The sequence below is a fragment of the Hemiscyllium ocellatum genome, chromosome 26 (assembly GCF_020745735.1).
Source record: "Hemiscyllium ocellatum isolate sHemOce1 chromosome 26, sHemOce1.pat.X.cur, whole genome shotgun sequence".
Classification (NCBI taxonomy): domain Eukaryota; kingdom Metazoa; phylum Chordata; class Chondrichthyes; order Orectolobiformes; family Hemiscylliidae; genus Hemiscyllium; species Hemiscyllium ocellatum.
In genome coordinates this window covers 18,685,533-18,706,916 of record NC_083426.1, presented here as the reverse complement: position 1 = coordinate 18,706,916, position 21,384 = coordinate 18,685,533, and the positions used below count along the sequence as shown (strand labels likewise).

The following is a 21,384-nucleotide window of genomic DNA, read 5'->3' as shown; positions in this document are numbered from 1 at the left end:
ATTTTGGTTGATATAACTGACAACTCACAATAGCTTGCAAAACTTTAGAAGTTTCAAAACTAATCTACTAGCTTGTAACAACATAAAAAAGACTAGCTAATTATGGCATTAAAGACCAACATTCATTACATTAAATACTAAGTTTTTACTTCACCCAATTGTCGAGTGCTGCCATAAAAACCATTGTTTTCAAATTCCAGTAGTTTCTTCCCCAAAATTTACTTTTGCAATAGTGATAATTTTATCATTTGTACTATTGATGAAAGTGGAACAAGTTTTCCAGAATTGCAATAAAGATTGTCATACAGTAAAAGTAAACTCACTTCTATAGGACAACCCTGCTTATGATTGGAATGTCCATAAAGTTAATCTCAATAAGACACTTGGCTCCACACCATACTGCCTGACAGGAGCAAAATCAAGTTTAAGGAAATGTTCTCATTAATTTGCATTTATTACGTAACATAAGTAGATCTTAAGGGGCAATTTTCACTTTGACTGCTTGGGTAGTAAACAGAGTAGGTAACTTGCCTATTATAGAACTCCATTGTTAGATTCTACAAATAGCCAGATGATCTGTTCAGTTATTTTACTACTCTTAATTACCCCCTTGCCATTTCAGTATTATCCATCAATGAGGTTACAACATTAAGAATAGCCCTTTCCAGATTCTTAAAACAGAACAAGCCTGTGAGCGTGAAACACAAGCACAAGTAGAAGTCAGATGGTTGGGTTTTGTGGACCAGACAGGCTACATTTTAGACACCACTATTTCAGACTGAAAAGTTAAATTTGTGATAGATTCTTGCCAGCTACTGCCAAGGAAAGTACAGTTAAAATGCAAGTTGCATTGTTGTTCCTCCTGCTCACCCCATGAAGTCTGAGAGGTGATCTTCCCACTATGGATTTGAATTTCTGAACTTGAGATATTGTAAAAGGATACATCAAAACACTACCAGTTCCATAGCAACTGAAAATATATACCGATATGTATAGGCATGCTTTGTTTAATTTATTGGTGAATCAGCAGCTTTCTATGCACTGAACTGACTCATTAGATCTCATTGTGAAATATTTATAATGTGCTGCGGAAATTTCTTGTACCTTCTGAATGGTTATTCATAAATGTCTGAGACAGAGTGCTTCATGTGGTTTGTTTGCCATGTTGCCATTTGATAGATAAAAGAAACAGAGCTCATGCAAGATGAAGTGGTGTAATTTTGATTTTCAACACATTGAACATAATTAAATTGCGTGAGTCTAGTTCATTGCAGCACTTCAGGGCTGAGGCAAAAAAATTGATTTCCATTTATATTTTATGATTAAGAATGGATTGAACAATAATTATCTATGTTTTGTTTTGCTGGTAAAACTGGCAGTGATTGCTTTGTAATGCCAAGAAAAACAGTTGTTAGTTTCACACAAAGCGTAAAATCACTGTTTCATGTGCTTTTGGTTAACTAACACAGTGGCTGCTTTATACCAGTTTAATCATACACACACACACAAGTTTGTGACAAGGATTAGCATGCAAGAAAACACCTACTTCAGTACTTCACCAAATGGTTCAATCTCCAACTCATGCATGACAACAAACATAGACTCCAGGTCCACTTAGCCCAGTACTTCCCAAACTTTCCCTCCACTGTGGTCCCATTTTAAAGTTGCACATTGTCACAACCCTTCAGTGAAGGCAAGTGGGGGTGGATTTTTCTTTATTTTGGAGGGGGACAAAAAATACTATGGCAGCTGTTGTTGCCTACTTAGGTTTTTAATTCCATTTTAGGAAGCCCAAACTCTGTTCATCCATCTGATTTTCCAAGAGCAGAAACAAGCAGCAATTGCATGAACTGCATATAGTGCAAGATAATTTTTTTCTTCAAGCAATACTTGAAGATGGGGGCAATAATTTGCACACATTAAGTTTCACATTTAAAATTCTCTTTGGCAAATAAAGCATATAGGATTTCAGTAACCAAAATTTTATTACACCTGAAATTATTCCAATAGATGTTTCAATACAGAGGAAACTCGATTATCTGAATATCAATTATCCAAATTTTGGATTATCTGAAGATCCCCCAACCTTACATCAGAGGTAAGTGCATTTGAATTACCTGTACTGAAGAACGTGTGAAAACACTGGCAAAATCAAAAAAACACAAGCACCTCAAGCATCAGCGACTGGATATTTTTTACATAAGGGCTAGTTACACAGCCCTTTGCTAAAATAAGTGCTTTATTCTAGTCACTTTACCAGGCCATTCATGGAAAAAAAATGGCACAGAAAGTAAACGCATGCACGAGGCAGTGCTTCTGTCTTTCTACCGTGACACCGAGTTCAGCGGAAACTGACAATTATGATTGCAGCTGCTGTTCCAGACCTTGTTTAATGCTGGGATTTCATATATTTATGTAATGGTAAGGGTTCAGTCTTCTCAGTTTAACCTGCAATTTGCAGCATGGAAAGATTAGTTTGTTTAAATAGCAGACTCATCAAAATTATAGATTTAAACAAACTCTCCGGTAGAGCACAGAGTTATCTCAATATGGCTTCCCTTGTTTCAGGTCAAATTGATTATCCAAATAAGCAATTATCTGAATGAAATATTGCCTGCCCATCTCGTTCGGGTAATCGAGGTTCCTCTGTAATGTTAAACCATTGGATTATCCTTATCTGTATACCTTTATAAAGTAGGAGAAATAAACTTCATGAAGTGTTTGTTCAATTTATTAATAGTAAATTGTTTGGGTCTTCACTTGACCAGTTATCAAAATTTACTGCTGTTGTAACATTTCATAAACTGTACCAACTAAACCTGAAAAGTGTACAATTCTAAGATTAAAAACACCCATCAAATGGAAACATTAAAAACTCCTGTAAACCACCGTAGTAATCAAACAAGAGTACTTAAATTTGCACTTTGGATATTCAAGATTTAGTGAATGTTGCTTAAAAAGTGTGCTTTGTCTTGCCTTTATAAATTGTTCCAATGGGATCAAGGTCGAGTTAGGAAATATCAGTTGGAGGAAGACCTATTGTAGCATTTATGAAAACTTTCCAGTGCAGGGGAGGACATTTAGATCATACCTGAAGTGAATAGTTTCACTCCAAAATAACCTGCACACTGTGAACAGGCAATTTCAGGCCAAAATTTTACAGTCTACAATTGGTATAGAGTCAGGGTATGGAAACGTTTCATCCAATTATCCTCGAGAAATCAGCATGCAGAGACACAAAAGTGGTGATGTGAAACATTGTTTTTTTGCACAGTTGGTTGCTAGCATCCATTATTTCAAATAATGGCAAACCATATACTAAATATTTTTTGGCATTACTTCTCTTTGTGTAGACTTTAAAAAAAAATGTTGCACTGTTTGCCCTTAACACTATAGCAATCAGACTGCTATACTGGCAATGAAATTGCCACCTGCGTAGTGCAATTAAGGTACTGCAGAATTATACATTTTTGCTCCATTTTAGATTCTGCAACCCATTCTGCTCTGGCATCATTTTGAACATAAATTGCTGATCAATGAGCAATGATAGTGAATTCTGGTTAAGCCTTGGTGCTTATTTGGCATCATACAAAACACTTACTACAAACGTGCTCCTCATCTGCACTCCCACTTTGTTAGTCTACTTACTCAACCACTGATATTAATCCCCAATAGCACATTTACAAAGCCAAATTTTTGTAGTTTTTTTTTCTCCAAGATGATACCTAGAGGTTACAAAAAAAAGCAAAATAAAACTCAGCTCATTACAAAAAGTCACCCTAAAATTCCCTTCCTCAAAAAGAGAACACGCTAGGTGAAATTCAGCTGCCACAAACCTTGCTCAAATTTGCCAATTAATTGCTTCTTTCCCAAAAGGTGCTATACACCCAAGGACGTTTGCAAGTTTAGGATAGGAGATGGGACCCAGGGGAGGACACAGGACAACTAACAGCTATATAAATGTTGAAAGCCCTATCTGAAGAGTTCAGAAGGGTATGTGTCTCACAAGCAATGTGTGGAATAAACTGTCACCCAGAAGAATAAAAAGAACTGGTTTCTTTGACAAGAGTGATTAATAGATTTCCATTGCATAGCGTAGAGGGGAGCTGACAGTTCATTCCTGCATTAGGAATATAGCAAGGTATTGTGTGTAACACACTGAAATAAAGCTAGTTTGCCGTACCCAACCATAACTGAGCTCAAGACCTCACAGGTCTTTTCTGTGACTCAAAAAAAGCAAATAAAAATACAATCGGCTAATTTGGCATAGAGTAGCAATTAATTACCAGATGTTTTAAGGCCAATCACTGCATGAACAGGATCGTTAGTGGCCGACATCACGTTTTCTCGATTTCCACCAAAGTCTCATTCAATAAAGTTCAGCATGCAGGTACATTTGGGAGGGGGAAGAACTGGAAACATGTTGGCAGCTCATAGGATCCTTACTAATAAATTAACAACTGTATTGGAAGAATGACAATTTTGTTTTAGAAAATTTTAACTAAGATCAAATGTGGCCAAAAGAAGTTAAATGAGACTTGACACAGACAAGTCTTGAGCACAATATTTTATATTCAGTCACCTCATCCCAGGGTAGTTAAAAATATTAAGTGAGATTTAATTACAGTACATTTACTTCATATTATTTTCAAACTAGGGGTATTCATATTTTAATTCAGATTAAAAATTACAATAGTCTTGAGTGGGTCAGATGGATAAAGAATAATTTTATGCACTTTAATGCAAATTGGAAATTACGGTAGTTTCTTTCAAATTGAAATACATAATTTGGAAATACCTGTTTAACATTTACCAGCAAAAAGACCTATATAAGAAACTTTTTTTTTTGCATTTGACATGTTCTCCGGTTTAATTTGCAGCACACAATAGCCTTAGCTAACTAATTTTGGAAGCACAGTACGTAGAGGTATATTATTTCCATTTGAATCAGCCATCTGCACCAAATTGGTCCTTAGTTTGGTGCTTGTGCCAAGATTTTGGGGTAACTTGGAAACAATTCCAGGCAAGGAACTATTGCTATCTGGTGTAGATTTAACTGGTGTAGTCTTCTCCACAGTGGGTGGTTTAGGTAAACGTCTAACTAGCCATGAATGTCTCAAAGCCTGGGTGGGTGTTATGCGATTAGCTGGCTCCCATTCCAAACACCTCTTTAGGAAGCTGATGAAGAGTGAGTCTTCACAACCCTTCAATGCCGTCATCCAGCTCCTGCTACCTGGTGGCCCTCGCAGCTTACCTCTTCTAGAGCGGCCACCATTCACAACGACTGTGTTATCTGGGAGTGTGGTGATACTGCAATAACGGGGTTGATTCTTAGAGTTGAAGAAGTTCTTGGCTCTTTTGCACTGATCCAACATTTTCTGAGGTGGAGACCCTAAAAGTTCCATTATACAGGCCAATTGATCTCCTTCATCTTCCCCAGGAAAAAGAGGGTATCCCGTCAATAGTTCAGCAAGGATGCAACCAAAGCTCCACATGTCAATGGGCATCCCATAACGCGAGCCGAGGATAACCTCAGGGGCTCGATAAAATCGCGACTGGATGTAGGTGAAAATGCGCTGATGCTCATAACAGCTGGACCCAAAATCGATCACTTTGATGCCACTACGGCCTTGCTGTTTCAGTAAAATATTTTCTGGCTTCAAATCACAATGAATAATTCGATTTTTTTGCAATGCTTCCAGGCACTGTAGAATGGAATGGGCAAACTTCCGTACTAACTGCAGGCTGAATCCCAGGAACTTGTTTCTTTTAATCAGCTCATACAGGTTCATGCTCAACAGTTCAAAGGTCATGCAGGTGTGATTGCGGAATGTGAAATTTTCCAGCATGTGGATAATATTCATTTGCAAGTTCTTGTCTTGTTTTTTCAAGTGTTCCAGAATTCTGATCTCCTCTACAGCCTGCCGGTGGAACCGCTTCTCATTTCGCACGACCTTCAATGCCAGGTGCTGCCGCAATTTGTGGTCATACACTTTAGCTACCTGCCCAAAGCTTCCCTTCCCAATAACTTTAAGTATCTCATATCTATATGCTACATGATCATGAGGCAGAAGTATGTATGCCGCTTGATCATCATCATAACCACAGTTGTTTGAGCCACCTACTACACCTTGTCGCTTTTTCGCATTTAAGCCCATAAAGTAAATTTCAGGATAGTTAAAGATTTCCTGATGCTCATAGGAAGACAACTGATGCATGTGCATCTTCATGGCTTGGGTTGGTGATATGGCAGCTTTTGACTTGGGTGTAACGCCGTCTGATTTAGATGATGCTGTACCATCAGGAGTCTTTTCCTTAAGTGAAGGGAGTGCTGTTTTACAAGTTCGAGCAACAGTAGACTGCATAGTTGCATTATTCCGCCTGTTTCCAGCATCTTCAAATAAATGTTGCACCTTGACTTGAGTCCGACACGAAGCTGGCAGATGATCTTTCATTGTGCTCTTGCCAATCTAAAATGTGAACAGAAGAAAAATGCTCAGCTTGCCAAAACAAAAAACAGTATTAGTATTAGATCAAACTGTACAATAACAAACTTTTCATTAGCATCCTCTAAAGCACTATTGTTCAATATATATCACTGACTCAGTATATATGTACCTGGAGTGACATTCTATCTTAGCGTCCTTAGCGTACAGTATGGAAACAGACTCTTTGGTCCAACTTGACCACACTCACCAGATCTCCTAAAATTAATCTAGTCCCATTTGCCAGCATTTGGACCATATACCTCTGAACTCTTACACACATCCAGATGCTTTTAAATGTTACAATTTGTACCAGCCTCCACTATTTCCTCTGGCAGCTCATTCCATACACACACTACCCTCTGCAGCCAAATGCTTTTTTTTAGTTAAATGGAAAATCTTGTGTGTATATATATAAAACACAAAAATACATATCAAATGTATTTACTGAAACACCCACCATCATTCTGCAAAGTAACGTGCTCTCAAACGATTAAAAATTCATTAACACAACTATTTTCAGCTAAAGTAAATATACATACACCATGTAAATACACTTTAGTTGAGAACACTTCTACATTGCCAATATTGGTTTCTCTTTTTTATTTAGTAACGAGAAATTCATTAGCCACACTTGGGTTCTGAATTTATCACATGCTGTTCATGGCCAGATTTCGGAGACTGCATTCATGTGCTCTCAGTTTCATCAAATTCTAAATTCAAATAGAATAAAAATACAGATTTACAAAGAGTTCTCAAACAATTATTCATTTCCTTTATCCCCCACCTAAGGTAATAGTAATAAGTTAAACATGGAGGAATGGTACCCTTAATGGAACCATTACAAATACAATTTCTACATTTATTTAAACTGACCAATTAGTATAAATCGGATTGTGTGCGCCAAGTTCTTTCATTTGGTCCATTTAGTAGCTGGCCAGAAATTTCATCAGTGCAGAGGGCCCACTGAGGAAATTTAATACTAGAGTGATATTCGTTGTGCACATTTTATTTTTCTTTCCACTCCTCTTACAGCAAAGAAGTTAATGTTCACTTCCATACAGCTTAATAAGACCTGGCCTGCTCTCACATAGACACTAAATGGCCCTTCATGTGTGAGCATTGCAAATTTTATAATAAGTTGCATCAGTTATCTTGTGCTCCTCAAACATCCACAGAAGCACTTTCTAGTAGTCAATGAAAAGCAAACAGTTTTTGAGAATCATGGCCAACATTCCTCTCACTAGTTCAAGGACAATGAGGCTGATTGTATTCCCAGTCAAGACATGATAGCTGGTTAAGATGTTATAATTTAAAAGTAAAGCTTTACAGTATTGTAAGTGTCCAGAAACATATTTTTTTCCCTAGAAATGCAGATGCAGGGTCCCATTGCTGCACACATTCTTGTACCATAGTTAACCAGATTTTAATGATTCTTCACAATTACAGCATTATCATAGTCAGGTGAGTTTGTCTTTTTTTTAATACATTCACGAGATGTGAATTGTGCTGGATGGGCCACCATTTATTGGTCATTCCTAATTACCCTCGAGAAGACAGTGGTGAACTGCCTTCTTGAACTTGCAAAACCATTTGGCATGGGTACACCCAGAGTGCTTTTAGGGAGTGAATTCCAAGGTCTTGACAATGACACTGAAGGAACAAGTTTATATTTCCAAATGAAGATGGTGAGTGACTTGGAGGAGAACTTGCAAGGGTGCTATTCCCATATATTTAGTGCCTGTCATTGTAGATGTTAGTGGTTGCGGGTTTGGAAGGTGCGGTGTAAAGGGCCTTGGTGAATTACTGAAGTACATCTTGTAGGTGGTACACAATGCTGCTGCAGTGCATTTGTGACATAGGAAGCGAACTCTTGTGGAGGTGGCACCAATCGAGTGGACTCCTTCGATGTGGATGGTGCTAAGCTTCTTGAGGTGTAGTTGGATTTGCAGTCATCCAGATAAGCGGAGTGTATTCCATCACACTCTTGACTTGTACCTTGTAGATGGAGAATAGGCTTTGGGGAGTCAGGTGCGAAAATACACACTGCAGGATCTGACCTGGGTGTGAGATTATGTGTGACAGTGTGAGTGAGCTTGAGTGCCTGCGTTTCACGACAACATACATTATCAGCCCAAGCTGGCATAATATCCAGCCCTTCTTGCATTTGGCCATGAATGGCTTCAGTCCCCTTGTTCTCCACATTTCTGGTTAACATGCACTGGCACTCTTAGGAACTGTATCTTCAATACTGCTATAACCTAGTGTTTTGTAACAGTCAGGGTCAGCATTTTCACTCGCATCACCTTTGAAGACGACCAGCATTTAAAGCTGAAGGACAGTCAGCCTCAAAGCCTAATTACTTAGACATTATCAAAAAAAAATGATAAATGTCTGAATATTCCACCTTCTCGATTCCAAGACTGCAATAGGAAAGTGTTCCATTCAGCAGTTACGCTATGTTTTTTATTTAAATCAGTACCAATACTCAATGGCAGATTCTCTTCCACCACCACTCTATTCATAATTACAGCTACACATGGGCAATTCTTTCAAGATGAACAAAATGCTTTAGTCAACTAACAGCTACTAATAATAAAAACCTAATAAGAACATGTATCTGTCAATTTAGACTCAGGGTAATTGCAGATCTTTGACTGCTAAAATAGCGAAGTAACTGCATTGGGTTACTATTGTCAGTGAAAATGGAATACAACCAGAGCTTAACAAGGAAAGGCTCTGACGAAGGGCTCTGGCCCGAAACGTCGAATTTCCTGATCCTTGGTTGCTGCCTCACCTGCTGTGCTTTAACCAGCAACACATTTTCAGCGCTTAACAAGGAAATCCTGAGACTAATGCTACAGTTCAGACGTCCCCTGGAAGCCAACAGCAATATATTATTTGATGACATACACACCAGATCTTTAATCAGTAAAGGAATCGAATGTTACAGGAAAAAGGCAGGGAAGTAGAATTGAGGATTATCAGATCACCCATGATCACATTCAATGGTAGAAGACTTGACAGGCTGAGTGGCCTACATCTTATAGATATTATTAATTCAATGAATAAAATATAGGTGTTTTTTCAAAATGTCTTTTCCACTTAAATAATCTGTATTAGACAGGGAGCTAGTCTACAAGAATACCAAAGGAGTCAGAAACACATTTATACAGAAGTGAAGCACTCACAACTTGGAGCCCTCCTTAAATCTCCAAGTTATTTTATAAAGGTGAGGTTGGGTTCCTGTCCACCCCCAGGCAACTAATGCAAAGAGAACAATGAGGCCAGATACCAGTTTATATCCTAGTTCCATCAAAAATTACTGGGATGGCAGTGGATGCCAAAAGTATTTGGGTGGAAAGTACATTTCAGAAGGGGCCAGGAGTTACGATAAAATGAAACAAGATCTTTACTTCTTTCTCGAGTTACGTAGGATCATCTGATGATGTTTCCTGCTTCTCAATACAAATGCAAGGCATTATTGGAAGTATAACAGACAAATTAATAAACATGCATAACTAAACATTAGTAAATCTTCATATATTCACAGGCACTTGACAGAATATTTGCATTTTCTATCACACCATGCAGACATTTGTAAAGTTCCTTCAGAAATGACACTGAAAATTCCTTATTCTATATGAAAGAAACATCAAGTTAAAGAGCTTAAAAAGACATTGACATGTGATGAAGTGGGCAGATAGGTGGCAGAAGAGGTTCACCTTGAAGTATACAAAAAGTGAAGAGTCAGTGTTACGCATACTAATCTAAAGGGTATAAAGAGAGACTGGTTTCGCTGAAATGAATTTATTTAACCTCCCAATTAAGGACTATATGCTACGATTGTCTACTTGTTAAGGACAGTGCAGCTTTAACAGAGGACAACATGTGCTGCTAGGAGTAAAGAAGACCTATTAATAGACCAGAGAATATTGTGAAACGTGACTGGACACACTCCAATACCTGTTTGCAAAGAAGCACATCACAGCTTTGCAAATATAAGCAGTAAAATTGAATTCAGAACCTCTGCACTATATTAGGATGTGGGAGAGGGACAGAGTGTGGGGGTGACAACGTCAGCCAAGGTCAGCTCAGCAATTGTCTGAACAGTCTTAGGTCCTGGGATCTAAAGTGAAAGAGAAATAGTTATAACAATTACTATGGGAACAGTAGGGCGAAAAAAAGTAAGAGAAGTGGTCTTCAAGCCTCGTAACACCAAGCAGAACAAAGACAAAGAATCTACAAGAAATATTGGATGCTTCCAATATAGCAATGTGATTGGAGGTGACTTTATGCCACATATAAAATTGGAAAATTAGAAAATTGGCAGTTGCAGCCTGAATAAGGAGTTCATAGAATGTTTCATAGATTGTTGCTTAGAGCAGCACATTCTGGAACTGAGCAGAGAGCACAGGTTACATTAGACTTGGTACTGTGTAATAGGATACAGGAATAATGAGTGACCTCAGAGTAAAGACACCCCTAAGCAGCAACGGTCACTCTATGATTGAATTTTACATCCAGGTTGAAAGCAAGATGATTGGGTCCACAATTAATATTTTAAACTTCAGTAAAAGCAACTTTGGGCATGAAAGCTGGTATTATTGAAGTTAACAGACATCTGAGACTAAGGAGTGGATCTGTAGAGAAGCAGTGGTAGACATTTGAGGGGATATTTCAGAATACTCAGAAAAAGTAAATTACTACTCTAAAAAGAAAGGAGGATCCAACATCACTGGTTAACTAAAAATGGCAGAAAAAATAAACTTGAAGAAAATGTACACAACTGCAACCACGTTTGGCAGGCCAGATGATTGGTCAGAACATAAAGAACTGCAGAGGATGACTGAAAGCTTATATCAGAAGGAAGAAATTAGGGTATGAGAGGAAGCTAGCTAGAAATGTAAAACTAGATAGCAAAATTAGGAAAATACTATGTAAAATGAGTTGGTCTGCCAAACAGTGAGAATGGGGAGTTAATAACAGATAAGAAAATGGCAGATGAAATGGTTAGATACTGTTCTTCTGTTTTTTTATTATGGACAGCAGAAAAAGACAGTAAAATAATTGCTTTACTTCAGATGGTGGAACATAGAGAGGAACTTAGTGAAATTTAATCGGGAGGAAAGTGATACCAAGCCAACTGATGGAACTACGGGCTGGTAAGTCTCCAGGTTGAGTTTGACTTCTTTCATGGATCTGACAAAAGGTGACATATGAAATCGGAGATGCTTTGGGATTAATTTTCAAACAAGTCCTACATTCAAGAAAGTATGCTTCAGACTGGAAAGTAGCTATTATAATCTCCCTGTTCAGGTGAGGCAGAAAACCAGAGACTAGTTAGCTTGATTTTTGCCATGTATTAGACATTATCATTAAGCTACGCAGTTAGGAAAATTCAATCAGAAGAGTCAGCATGATTTTATGAAAGCAAAATCATGTTTAGCCAATTTACTCAAGTTCCCTGGAGGAGGAAGATATGCTATGGATAAAGGGAACCTTGTGAATGTACTGTACTTGGATTTCCAGAATGAATTTGATCACATGCCACATTCAAGGCTATTGCAGAAAATAAGAGGTTATCACGTAGGGGGCAATAATATTAGTACGGAAGAAAAATTGGCTGCCAGAAAATAAAGCACTAATGAATGTTTATTTTTCTGGATGGTGGTTATCTCCAGTTTGCTTCCAGTTCCTCGGGCTGGTGAGACCAGAAACAGGGAGATAATGGACTTGAACGTGTGGCTGGAGAACTGGGGCAGGAAGCAAGGATTTAAATTCTTGGATCACAGGGGCATGTTTTGTGGTGAGCATAAATTCTACAAGAGAGATGGCGTGCTCCTGAATAGGTTAGGGACCAGCATACTGGCAGGCAGGATTGCTACTGCAACACAGCTACGTTTAAACAATGTAGCGGGGCGGGGGGGGACGACTCGATGTTTAAGAAGGAAATTGGAGGGAAAGTTAGAACAAGGGAAGTCAAGAAAAACCACTGTATCAATGAGGCAGAAAACTCAGAAAGGGATCATGCTGTAAGGTTGAGAGAAATAGGAGTTGATGGGAAGGGTGAGGGCAGTAACAAATTAAAAATACTATACATGAATGCACGAAGCATTAGAAATAAGATGGATGAGCTTGAGGCTCTTTTGGAAATTGGCAGATACGATATTGTGGGGATAACTGAGACGTGGCTTCAAGTGAACAGGGCCTGGGAAATGAATATTCAAGGCTACACGTGCTATGGTAAGGACAGACTGACGGGCAGAGGGGATGGGGTTGCCATGTTGGTAAGGGATGATATTCAGTCCCTTGCGTGGGGGGACCTAGAATCAGGGGATGTAGAGTCAGTGTGGATAGAGCTGAGAAGTACTAAGGGTAAAAAGACCCTCTTCAGAGTTATCTACAGGACCCCAAACAATCGTCTGGATGTTGGATGTAAATTAAATCAGGAGCTGAAATTGGCCTGTCTCAAAGATGTTACTACAGTTGTTATGGGGGATTTCAACATGCAGGTAGACTGGGAGAATCAGGATGGTATGGGACCTCAAGAAAGAGACTTTTTGGAGTGCCTCAGAGATGGATTCTGAGAACAACTGGTGCTGGAGCCGACCAGGAAGAAGGCAATTCTGGATCTGGTATTGTGCAACGAATAAGAATTGGTCAGAGACCTCGAAGTGAAGGAGCCATTGGGAAGTAGTGACCATAATACATTAAGCTTCAATCTGCAATTTGAGAGGGAGAGGGTACAATCAGAAGTGACAATATTTTTGTTGAATAAAGGGAACTATGGAGCTATGAGGGAGGAGCTGGCCAAAGTTCAATGGTGCAATACATTAGCAAGGATGACAGTGGAGGAACAATGGCAGATATTTAAGTGTATAATGCAGACGTTGCAGGATCAGTTCATTCCAAAAAGGAAGAAAGATCCTAGGAGGAGGCATGGGCGGCTGTGGCTGACGAGGGAAGTTAAGAAACATATAAAGTTAAAAGAGAAAAAGTATAATATAGCAAAGATAAATGGGAAAACGGAGGACTGGGAAGTTTTTAAAGAACAACAGAGGATTACTAAGAAGGAAATATGCAGAGAAAAAATGAGGTATGAAGGTAAACTGGCCAATAATATAAAGGAGGATAGTAAAAGTTTTTTTAGGTATGTGAAAGGCAAAAAAATGGCTAAGACTAAAATTGGGCCCTTGAAGACAGAAACAGGGGAATGTATTACGGGGAACAAAGAAATGGCAGAAGAATTGAATTGGTACTTCAGATCTGTGTTCACTGGGGAAGACACACAGCAATCTCCCTGAGGTAACAGTGGCTGAAGGACCTGCACTTAAGAGAATTTTTATTTGCCAGGAATTGGTGTTGGAGAGACTGTTAGGTCTGAAGATTGATAAGCCCCCAGGTCCTGATGGTCTACATCCCAGGGTACTGAAGGAGGTGGCTCGAGAAATCGTGGATGCGTTGGTGATTATTTTCCAGAGTTTGATAGATTCAGGATCGGATCCTGCGGATTGGAGGGTGGCTAATGTTGTACCACTTTTTAAGAAAGGTGGGAGAGAGAAAACAGGAAATTATAGACCAGTTAGTCTCACTTCAGTGGTGGGAAAGATGCTGGAGTCTATTATAAAGGATGAAATTACAACACATCTGGATAGTAGTAACAGGATAGGTCAGAGTCAACATGGATTTATGAAGGGGAAATCACGCTTGAATAATCTTCTGGATTGTTTTGACGATGTAACTCTGAAGATGGACGAGGGAGATCCAGTAGATGTAGTGTACCTGGACTTTCAGAAAGGTTTTGATAAAGTCCCACACAGGAGGTTAGTGAGCAAAATTAGGGCGCATGGTATTGGGGACAAAGTACTAACTTGGATTGAAAGTTGGTTGGATGATAGGAAACAAAGAGTTGTGATAAACGGCTCCATTTCTGTTTGGCAGGCAGTGACCAGTGGGGTACCACGGGGATCAGTACTGGGACCGCAGCTTTTTACAAGACATGTTAATGATATAGAAGATGGTACTAGCAATAACATTAGCAAATTTGCTGATGATACTAAGCTGGGTGGCAGGGTGAAATGTGAGGAGGATGTTAGGAGATTACAGGATGACCTGGACAAGTTAGGTGAGTGGTCAGATGCATGGCAGATGCAGTTTAATGTGGATAAATGTATGGTTATCCACTTTGGTGGCAAGAACAGGAAGGCAGATTACTACCTAAATGGAATCAATTTAGGTAAAGGGGCAGTACAAAGAGATCTGGGTGTTCTTGTACACCAATCAATGAAGGCAAGCATGCAGGTACAGCAGGTAGTAAAGACGGCTAATAGCATGCTGGCCTTCATAACAAGAAGGATTGAATATAGAAGCAAAGAGGTTCTTCTGCAGCTGTACAGAGCCCTGGGGAGATCACACCTGGAGTACTGTATGCAGTTCTGGTCTCCAAATTTGAGGAAAGACATTCTGGCTATTGAGGGAGTGCAGTGTAGGTTCACGAGGTCAATTCCTGGAATGGCGGGATTACCTTACACTGAAAGTCTGGAGCGACTGGGCTTGTATACCCTTGAGTTTAGGGGACTGAGAGGGGATCTGATTGAGACATATAAGATTATTAAAGGATTGGACACTCTGGAGGCAGGAAACATGTTTCTGCTGATGGGTGAATGCCGAACCAGAGGACACAGCTTAAAAATACGGGGTAGAACATTTAGGACAGAGATGAGGGGAAACTTCTTCACTCAGAGAGTGGTGGCTGTGTGAAATGCTCTGCCCCAGAGGGCAGTGGAGGCCCAGTCTCTGGATTCATTTAAGAAAGAGTTGAATAAAGCTCTCAAGGATTGTTGCATCATGGGTTATGGAGATAAGGCAGGAACAGGATACTGATTAAGGATGATCAGCCATGATCATATTGAATGGTGGTGCAGGCTCGAAGGGCAGAATGGCCTTCTCCTGCACCTATTGTCCATTGGATGGCAAGAAGTATCCAGTGAGGCGCCACAGGGTTTGATCCTTGGACCCCAGCTATTTACAGTCTACATTGGTGGCTTGGATGTGCGGATAGAAGGCTTTGTAGTCAAGTTTGTGAATGACACAAAAATAGGCATGATAGTAATTGCAATGAAAAAATAGGAACCTTACAAATGGACATAGAGTGGTTAGGAGAGTGGACCAAAAGTGGCAGATGGAGTTTAATATGGATAAGTGTGAGGTCATGTAGTTTGGTTAGAAAAATAGGAAGGTGACCTACTATCTAAATGAGGAGAGACTTCGAGGTGTTCCAGTGCAGAGGGAGCTGAGTGTCCTCATTCAGAAGTCACAGAAAACTAGCATGCAGGTACAGATATTAAAGAAAGCGAATGGAATGTTGGCAGTTATACATAAAGGAAGAGAATACAAAGGTAAGCAAGTATTGTTGCAACTATACAAGACATTGATGAGACTGCAGCTGGAGTACTGTGCATGGTTTTGATCCCCTTATTTGAGGAAAGATGTAATGGCATTGGAGTCAGTTCACAGGAGGTTCACTAGATTGATCCCAGAAATGAGGAGTTTGTTGTATGAAGAGAGATTGAACGGTTTAGGCTTGTACTAACAGGAATTTAGAAGAATGAGGGGAGATCAAATTAAAGTATTCAAAATGATAAAAGGTGTGGATAAAATAGATGTGGAGCGTGCTCAAGGATGAGAAGTCATAGTCTTAGGACAAGGGATAGCACATTTAAAACAGAGGTCAGAAGAAATTTGTGGGTGGCACGGTGGCACAGTGGTTAGCACTGCTGCCTCACAGCGCCAGAGACCCAGGTTCAATTCCCGCCTCAGGCAACTGACTGTGTGGAGTTTGCACATTCTCCCCATGTCTGTGGGGATTTCCTCCGGGTGCTCCGGTTTCCTCCCACAGTCCAAAAATGTGCAGGTCAGGTGAATTGGCCATGCTAAATTGCCCATAGTGTTAGGTAAGGGGTAAATGTAGGGGTATGGGTGGGTTACGCTTCGGCGGGTCGGTGTGGACTTGTTGGGCCGAAGGGCCTGTTTCCACACTGTAATGTAATCTAATGTAAAAAAATTACTTCCCCAAAAAAGTTGTGAATCTGTGCAGTTCACTACCCTAAGCTGAGACAGTGAGCAAATTTAAGCTGGAGTTGGATTTTCATTGGTAATGGGTTGGAGGGATATGGAGAGAAGGCAGGAAAATGGGGGTTATGAACCTATCAAATAGATCATTGTCTGATTAGCAGGGGGTGATGAGTAGGGTTCTGCAGAGAGGCCACTTCTTTTTTTTTAAACAACTTACGTTAATTATTTAAATAGGGAAAATTAGGCATGGCAGATAAAGTTTAGCAGACAGCAGAGGTTGGAAACTATGCTGTGAAGACGACACAAGTAGTTTGCAGACTGACAGAGATAAGTGGATTGATTGGGTAAAAAGCTGCAGATGCAGTTTACTATGAAAATACGCGAAGTTCATTTTTGCAGGAAGTTTGGGAGAAAAAAAGTACAGATACACAATCCTTTATCCAAAATCCTTGGGACCAGTTGTTTCTCGGATTTCGGAATTTTCCGGATTTCAGAGTAAGTGACATTTTCACAGTGAAATAAAAACAAATACCTAACTACAGATGCACATGTGAATAGTACAAGCTCTGGGACACAAGTGACGCCTGCCAGTGCTCGGCCACACTGTCACGTCACATCTGAGTGACGTGGTTCCAGTGGGTGTGGAGTTGGGTCATCTGTTCGCACACCAAAATGATACTCCACGAAAAAAAGTTCAGATTTTCGAGCTTTTCAGATTTCAGACAAAAGATTGTGTACATGTATTACTTCAACAAATAAAGACTGTGGTAATCCATAGTGTAAAGGGACCTGGTTGCTTTAGTGCATGAGTCACAAAAGTTTAGAATTGTACATGTTACTGTTGGACCACATCTCAAATTCTATGCATAGTTTTAGTCTCCTTAATTAAGAAATCATTGCAGAAGAGTCAGAGGAGCTATGCTAGATTGCATCCTAGATTGAGGAGAAGACAGGTTAGACAGGATTTGTTTCCACTGGGGTTTAGAAGAGTGAGGTGTGACTTAATTGAACTGCGTAGGAACCCAAAACGGTCTTGACAAGGAAGTCTTACAAAGTATCCTCTGGCAGGTGTGTCCAGAACTAGGCATTAATTTTAAAATTGGGGATGCCCTTCCAGAAGGTTGAGAGATTTTGGAAGTCTGCCTCAGAATATGGCAATATGGCAGTGTGGTCATTAAATATTTTTAACATAAATTCCTGTCATGCAAGGAACTCAAAGGTCAGAGGTAGGTGGGGGATTATGCAGTTCTAAAGACTAACAAACCAGACATGAATGGCCGAATAGCCTATCCTGTTCTACTTTGATGTTAGTATGTTCGCTCAGCCAGAGTTAACTTGTTAGATACCTCCAAAATATTACAGTTAAGTCTACAGCAGTGTAAACACAGTCACCTCCAGCCTCACAGGCCAATGTTGAATTAATTAAGTTGGTGAGACAAGGGAAATGTGGTGAAATGTAAAAGTATTATACTTGCATACTTCATAGCAAATTTAATACACAGTTTTGAGAATGATCCTCTGTGTTTGAATCTATGTCCTGAGCTCCTCAATCAAATTAACAAGAATTTATTAACCTGCCCTTTAAGAAATTTTAATGGAATAATAAAATTGCATCATTTTAACGTATGGTAGACACTGTGTTTATGCTTACCGTTAAGCTATTAAGAGATGGCAATCCCACAGGGCTTTCCTTCTCCACACACGAGGCTTGGCTCTCAGCTTGATCTACACGCATGTATGAGTCATACAAGACATCCCCAAATTGGGCTGTAAACAGAAAAGTCAAAAGCACACCATTACTTGAGTTATGGACTCAGCAAATAAGTACTAATGTGAGATAGAGAAATTCACAGCAAATAACTAGTCTATGTTTCCAGCAGGTTACCACTTGCCTTCCCCATTGAAAACCTCACTAAAAGTTGCAATGAATTTTCTTTCTCTTCTCTCCTGTCAAATAAAAGCATGTATGACATTTTTAGAAATTAGTCTGGGAAGTCTTAATCCCCCTCAAACTGCGAAAGGTACTTTGGTAAAACATGTAAAACCAGAAAAGAAAATAACAATAATCTTTTACTAAACCAGCCTTTCTCACATCATTAAATACTGAAGTTTAATATTTAATGTAGCCTGACCCTGTAAGGCATCCCAAAGACTACGTAATCTAAAAAAGTCCAAGTCTTCAATTCTTGTCAATGAAGGTTCTCCACATCAGCAGCTATTTGACTGTCCCTCCTTTGAAAGCAATATAAAATAGTACAAAATGGTCATGTATTTTAAAACAAATGCCATTCCTTTGAGATTATTGGTCTTTTCCACTTGCAAGAGTCTTAATCACTTGTTCTCCGTTCCACCGGTGCAGAAAAGAGGAGGTGAGCAAACATGGTGTTACTAAAATTGCAATTATGTTTTGAAGCAGTATCAATCATGACATTTAAGGAGCACTTAAAACACTTCAGTGAGCAAAATATTAATTATATGGGAAAAAGCATGGAACTGACATTAGGCCAGACAAGCCAATGTACAAAGAGCAGTAGTACACCTGTAATGATTCTTGGGGTTGTCAGCTGTGGTGACATTTCTACAATTTCAGTATAGATTTCACAGAACTAAGACTAAGATGAGATGTTAACAGCTAGGTGGATCAGAGTACTGAACAAAATAGGGTTTTAAAAAGATCTCTCTTCCAATTTGGTGAACCACAATTTGGAATACATTGTTCCACTCACTCATTAGTCAGATTAACAGAACTGGGAATATGCTACAATGCTACTGATAGCAATCAAACAAAATCTAGAGTGCAAGAGACACTGGATTTTGAAGATTACCTGAACCATACTGATCAGTTACCTGCTGCAGTTAAAATTTGTGCCACTGCTGGCATGTTTGCAAACCTCAGACAAAGTTGAGTAACAATTCTAAGAAGGCATTACGTGGCAACAAGATCACCCTTTAGGAGGGTGCAATCTAAGCTAGTTATCAATGGAGCTGATCACAGGTTATTTTTAAAAGACGATTAACCCATTAGGTTTACACCACTGTCACATTAACAAAGCTGAAACAATTAATCTACATAGATGAGCAATAATGTACATTACCGAGATTTAATAAGGTGCGCAAACTACATTTCACAAACTCAAAAACTGCACAAAGAAAGTGAAATATTAAAGTTTTCATTCCATATATATAGTTATCAGACCGTGTTACTACACCTGAAAACTTTCAAATCTGCCACTGACAGCATATGTAACATCTATGTCAAATGGGATCCATAGAAACAGCCACAACTGTTGTGTCACAATTATTAGTCATCAGTCGTTGGATTCTAACTCTATTTTCAAACAAAACGATCAGGTAGCATGTTCCATTTACAAGAATGTGTGAACTTGGAACACATCAGCTAGTTTAACAGCCAAAACTCAGAAGTAATCCTTACTGAAAGGAACAAGTTACAAGTAGGCACTCTTGAGTCTAACGCACAAACAAAATGTTTAAAATTTAACTAAAGTCATCACAAAACCAGACGGCATGAGGATACATTCTAAACAGCAAATAACAAAGTAGAACTTATTTTATGGGAAGGTGGTGCTTGCTGCAGATTTGCAGAAGTACTATACACTCTTGCACATCCAAAAACTCATGCTATAATCAAAACATCTGAACACATCCCAATGTCATGACTTGCGTGACTCATTACCCTGTCAAAAAAAACCAAAGAGTGGATGCTGGAAATCAGAAACAAAAAGAGAAATTGCTGAAAAAACTGGACCTGAAACATTAATTCTTTTTCTCCACAAATACTGCCTCACCGACTGAGTTTTTCTCAGCAATTTCTATGTTGTTGGTCATTGTCCTGTCAAGTGGTTACATTAAGTGAACAAATTAAATGATCCAAGAACAACGTGGGCAGTTTTCATCAAAGGTGACTCCTCAACAGAAAATCTGAATAAGTTGATCACTTTTTTAAAAAAAATTCCAAGTGTGGAGTGGGTAGGGGGCAGATTAAATATGCCTGCAGAAGCGTAACCCGAATGGAACAGAATAAAACCACAACTGCACAATACAAATTATGGTGCTTAAACAAAAAGTTTGAAGGATCTGCTTTGTTTAAACTCTTGGGTAGAAACTCACCGAAATCTCAAGGGGCAAAAACTTAAAATTATCAAAGTTTTCCACCTTAACACAATAGAAAAATAAAAGCATATAATACAATATTAAGATGCAGATCATTTTTTCCAAAATAAAATAATCCCACTTAATAGAGAATAATTGACTGGTAATAGCTGATAGGAATCCTGATAGAAATGGTGGGGAAGGGGGGAAGGTACTTGAGGAGCTGACAGACAGGGAGTGAGACTCAGGAGCTTCTTTTACCCGTGGCCAAGTGTCCAGGGGCCGCTGTTTTCCTCGTTAACATGGCTATCATTCAGAGAGCGTTCAGCTGCCTCCAACCGCCGGCCATTGCTCACACAGCTTCCCGGAGCTGGCCATCTGCCTCTGCCGAAAGGCGGGGTGTGGGAGGTAGTGATGGAGGGAGGATGTGGTCCAGGCCCAGTCCAGCCCGGCCGACCACCTCGCTCACTGTCTTCAGTCCAGCGAGCCGCTGGACCCCACTCCCTCCGGGCGACCGTTTGTCCGTTAGCTGCTCTCTCCCCCACTCCGACCGGCTCGATCTCCTCAATCGGTCACTGAGCGCGCCCCAGCGTCACACACCCGCCCCTGGGCAGAGGCAAACGGAGGAGGTAGGGAACAGAACCGCCCCAGCTCATCCCTCTCAGCCGCTCCGCTCCAACTGACACTCAGAGCTCAGACCCACGCCGCGTCC

At 39.7% G+C, this 21,384-nt stretch overlaps 1 protein-coding gene across 1 annotated transcript; it reads right to left on the bottom strand.

The window, feature by feature from the left end:
• Window positions 1–2,045: 2,045 nt before the first annotated feature.
• LOC132828373 (dual specificity tyrosine-phosphorylation-regulated kinase 2-like) lies at window positions 2,046–21,384 on the bottom strand. Its single transcript, XM_060845420.1, has 3 exons — window positions 20,934–21,384; window positions 18,214–18,329; window positions 2,046–6,470 (listed from the first exon to the last, which is right to left on the bottom strand). The coding sequence occupies exons 1-3, from the start codon at window positions 20,983–20,985 to the stop codon at window positions 4,893–4,895; spliced, it is 1,746 nt and encodes a 581-aa protein (XP_060701403.1). The 5' UTR covers window positions 20,986–21,384; the 3' UTR covers window positions 2,046–4,892.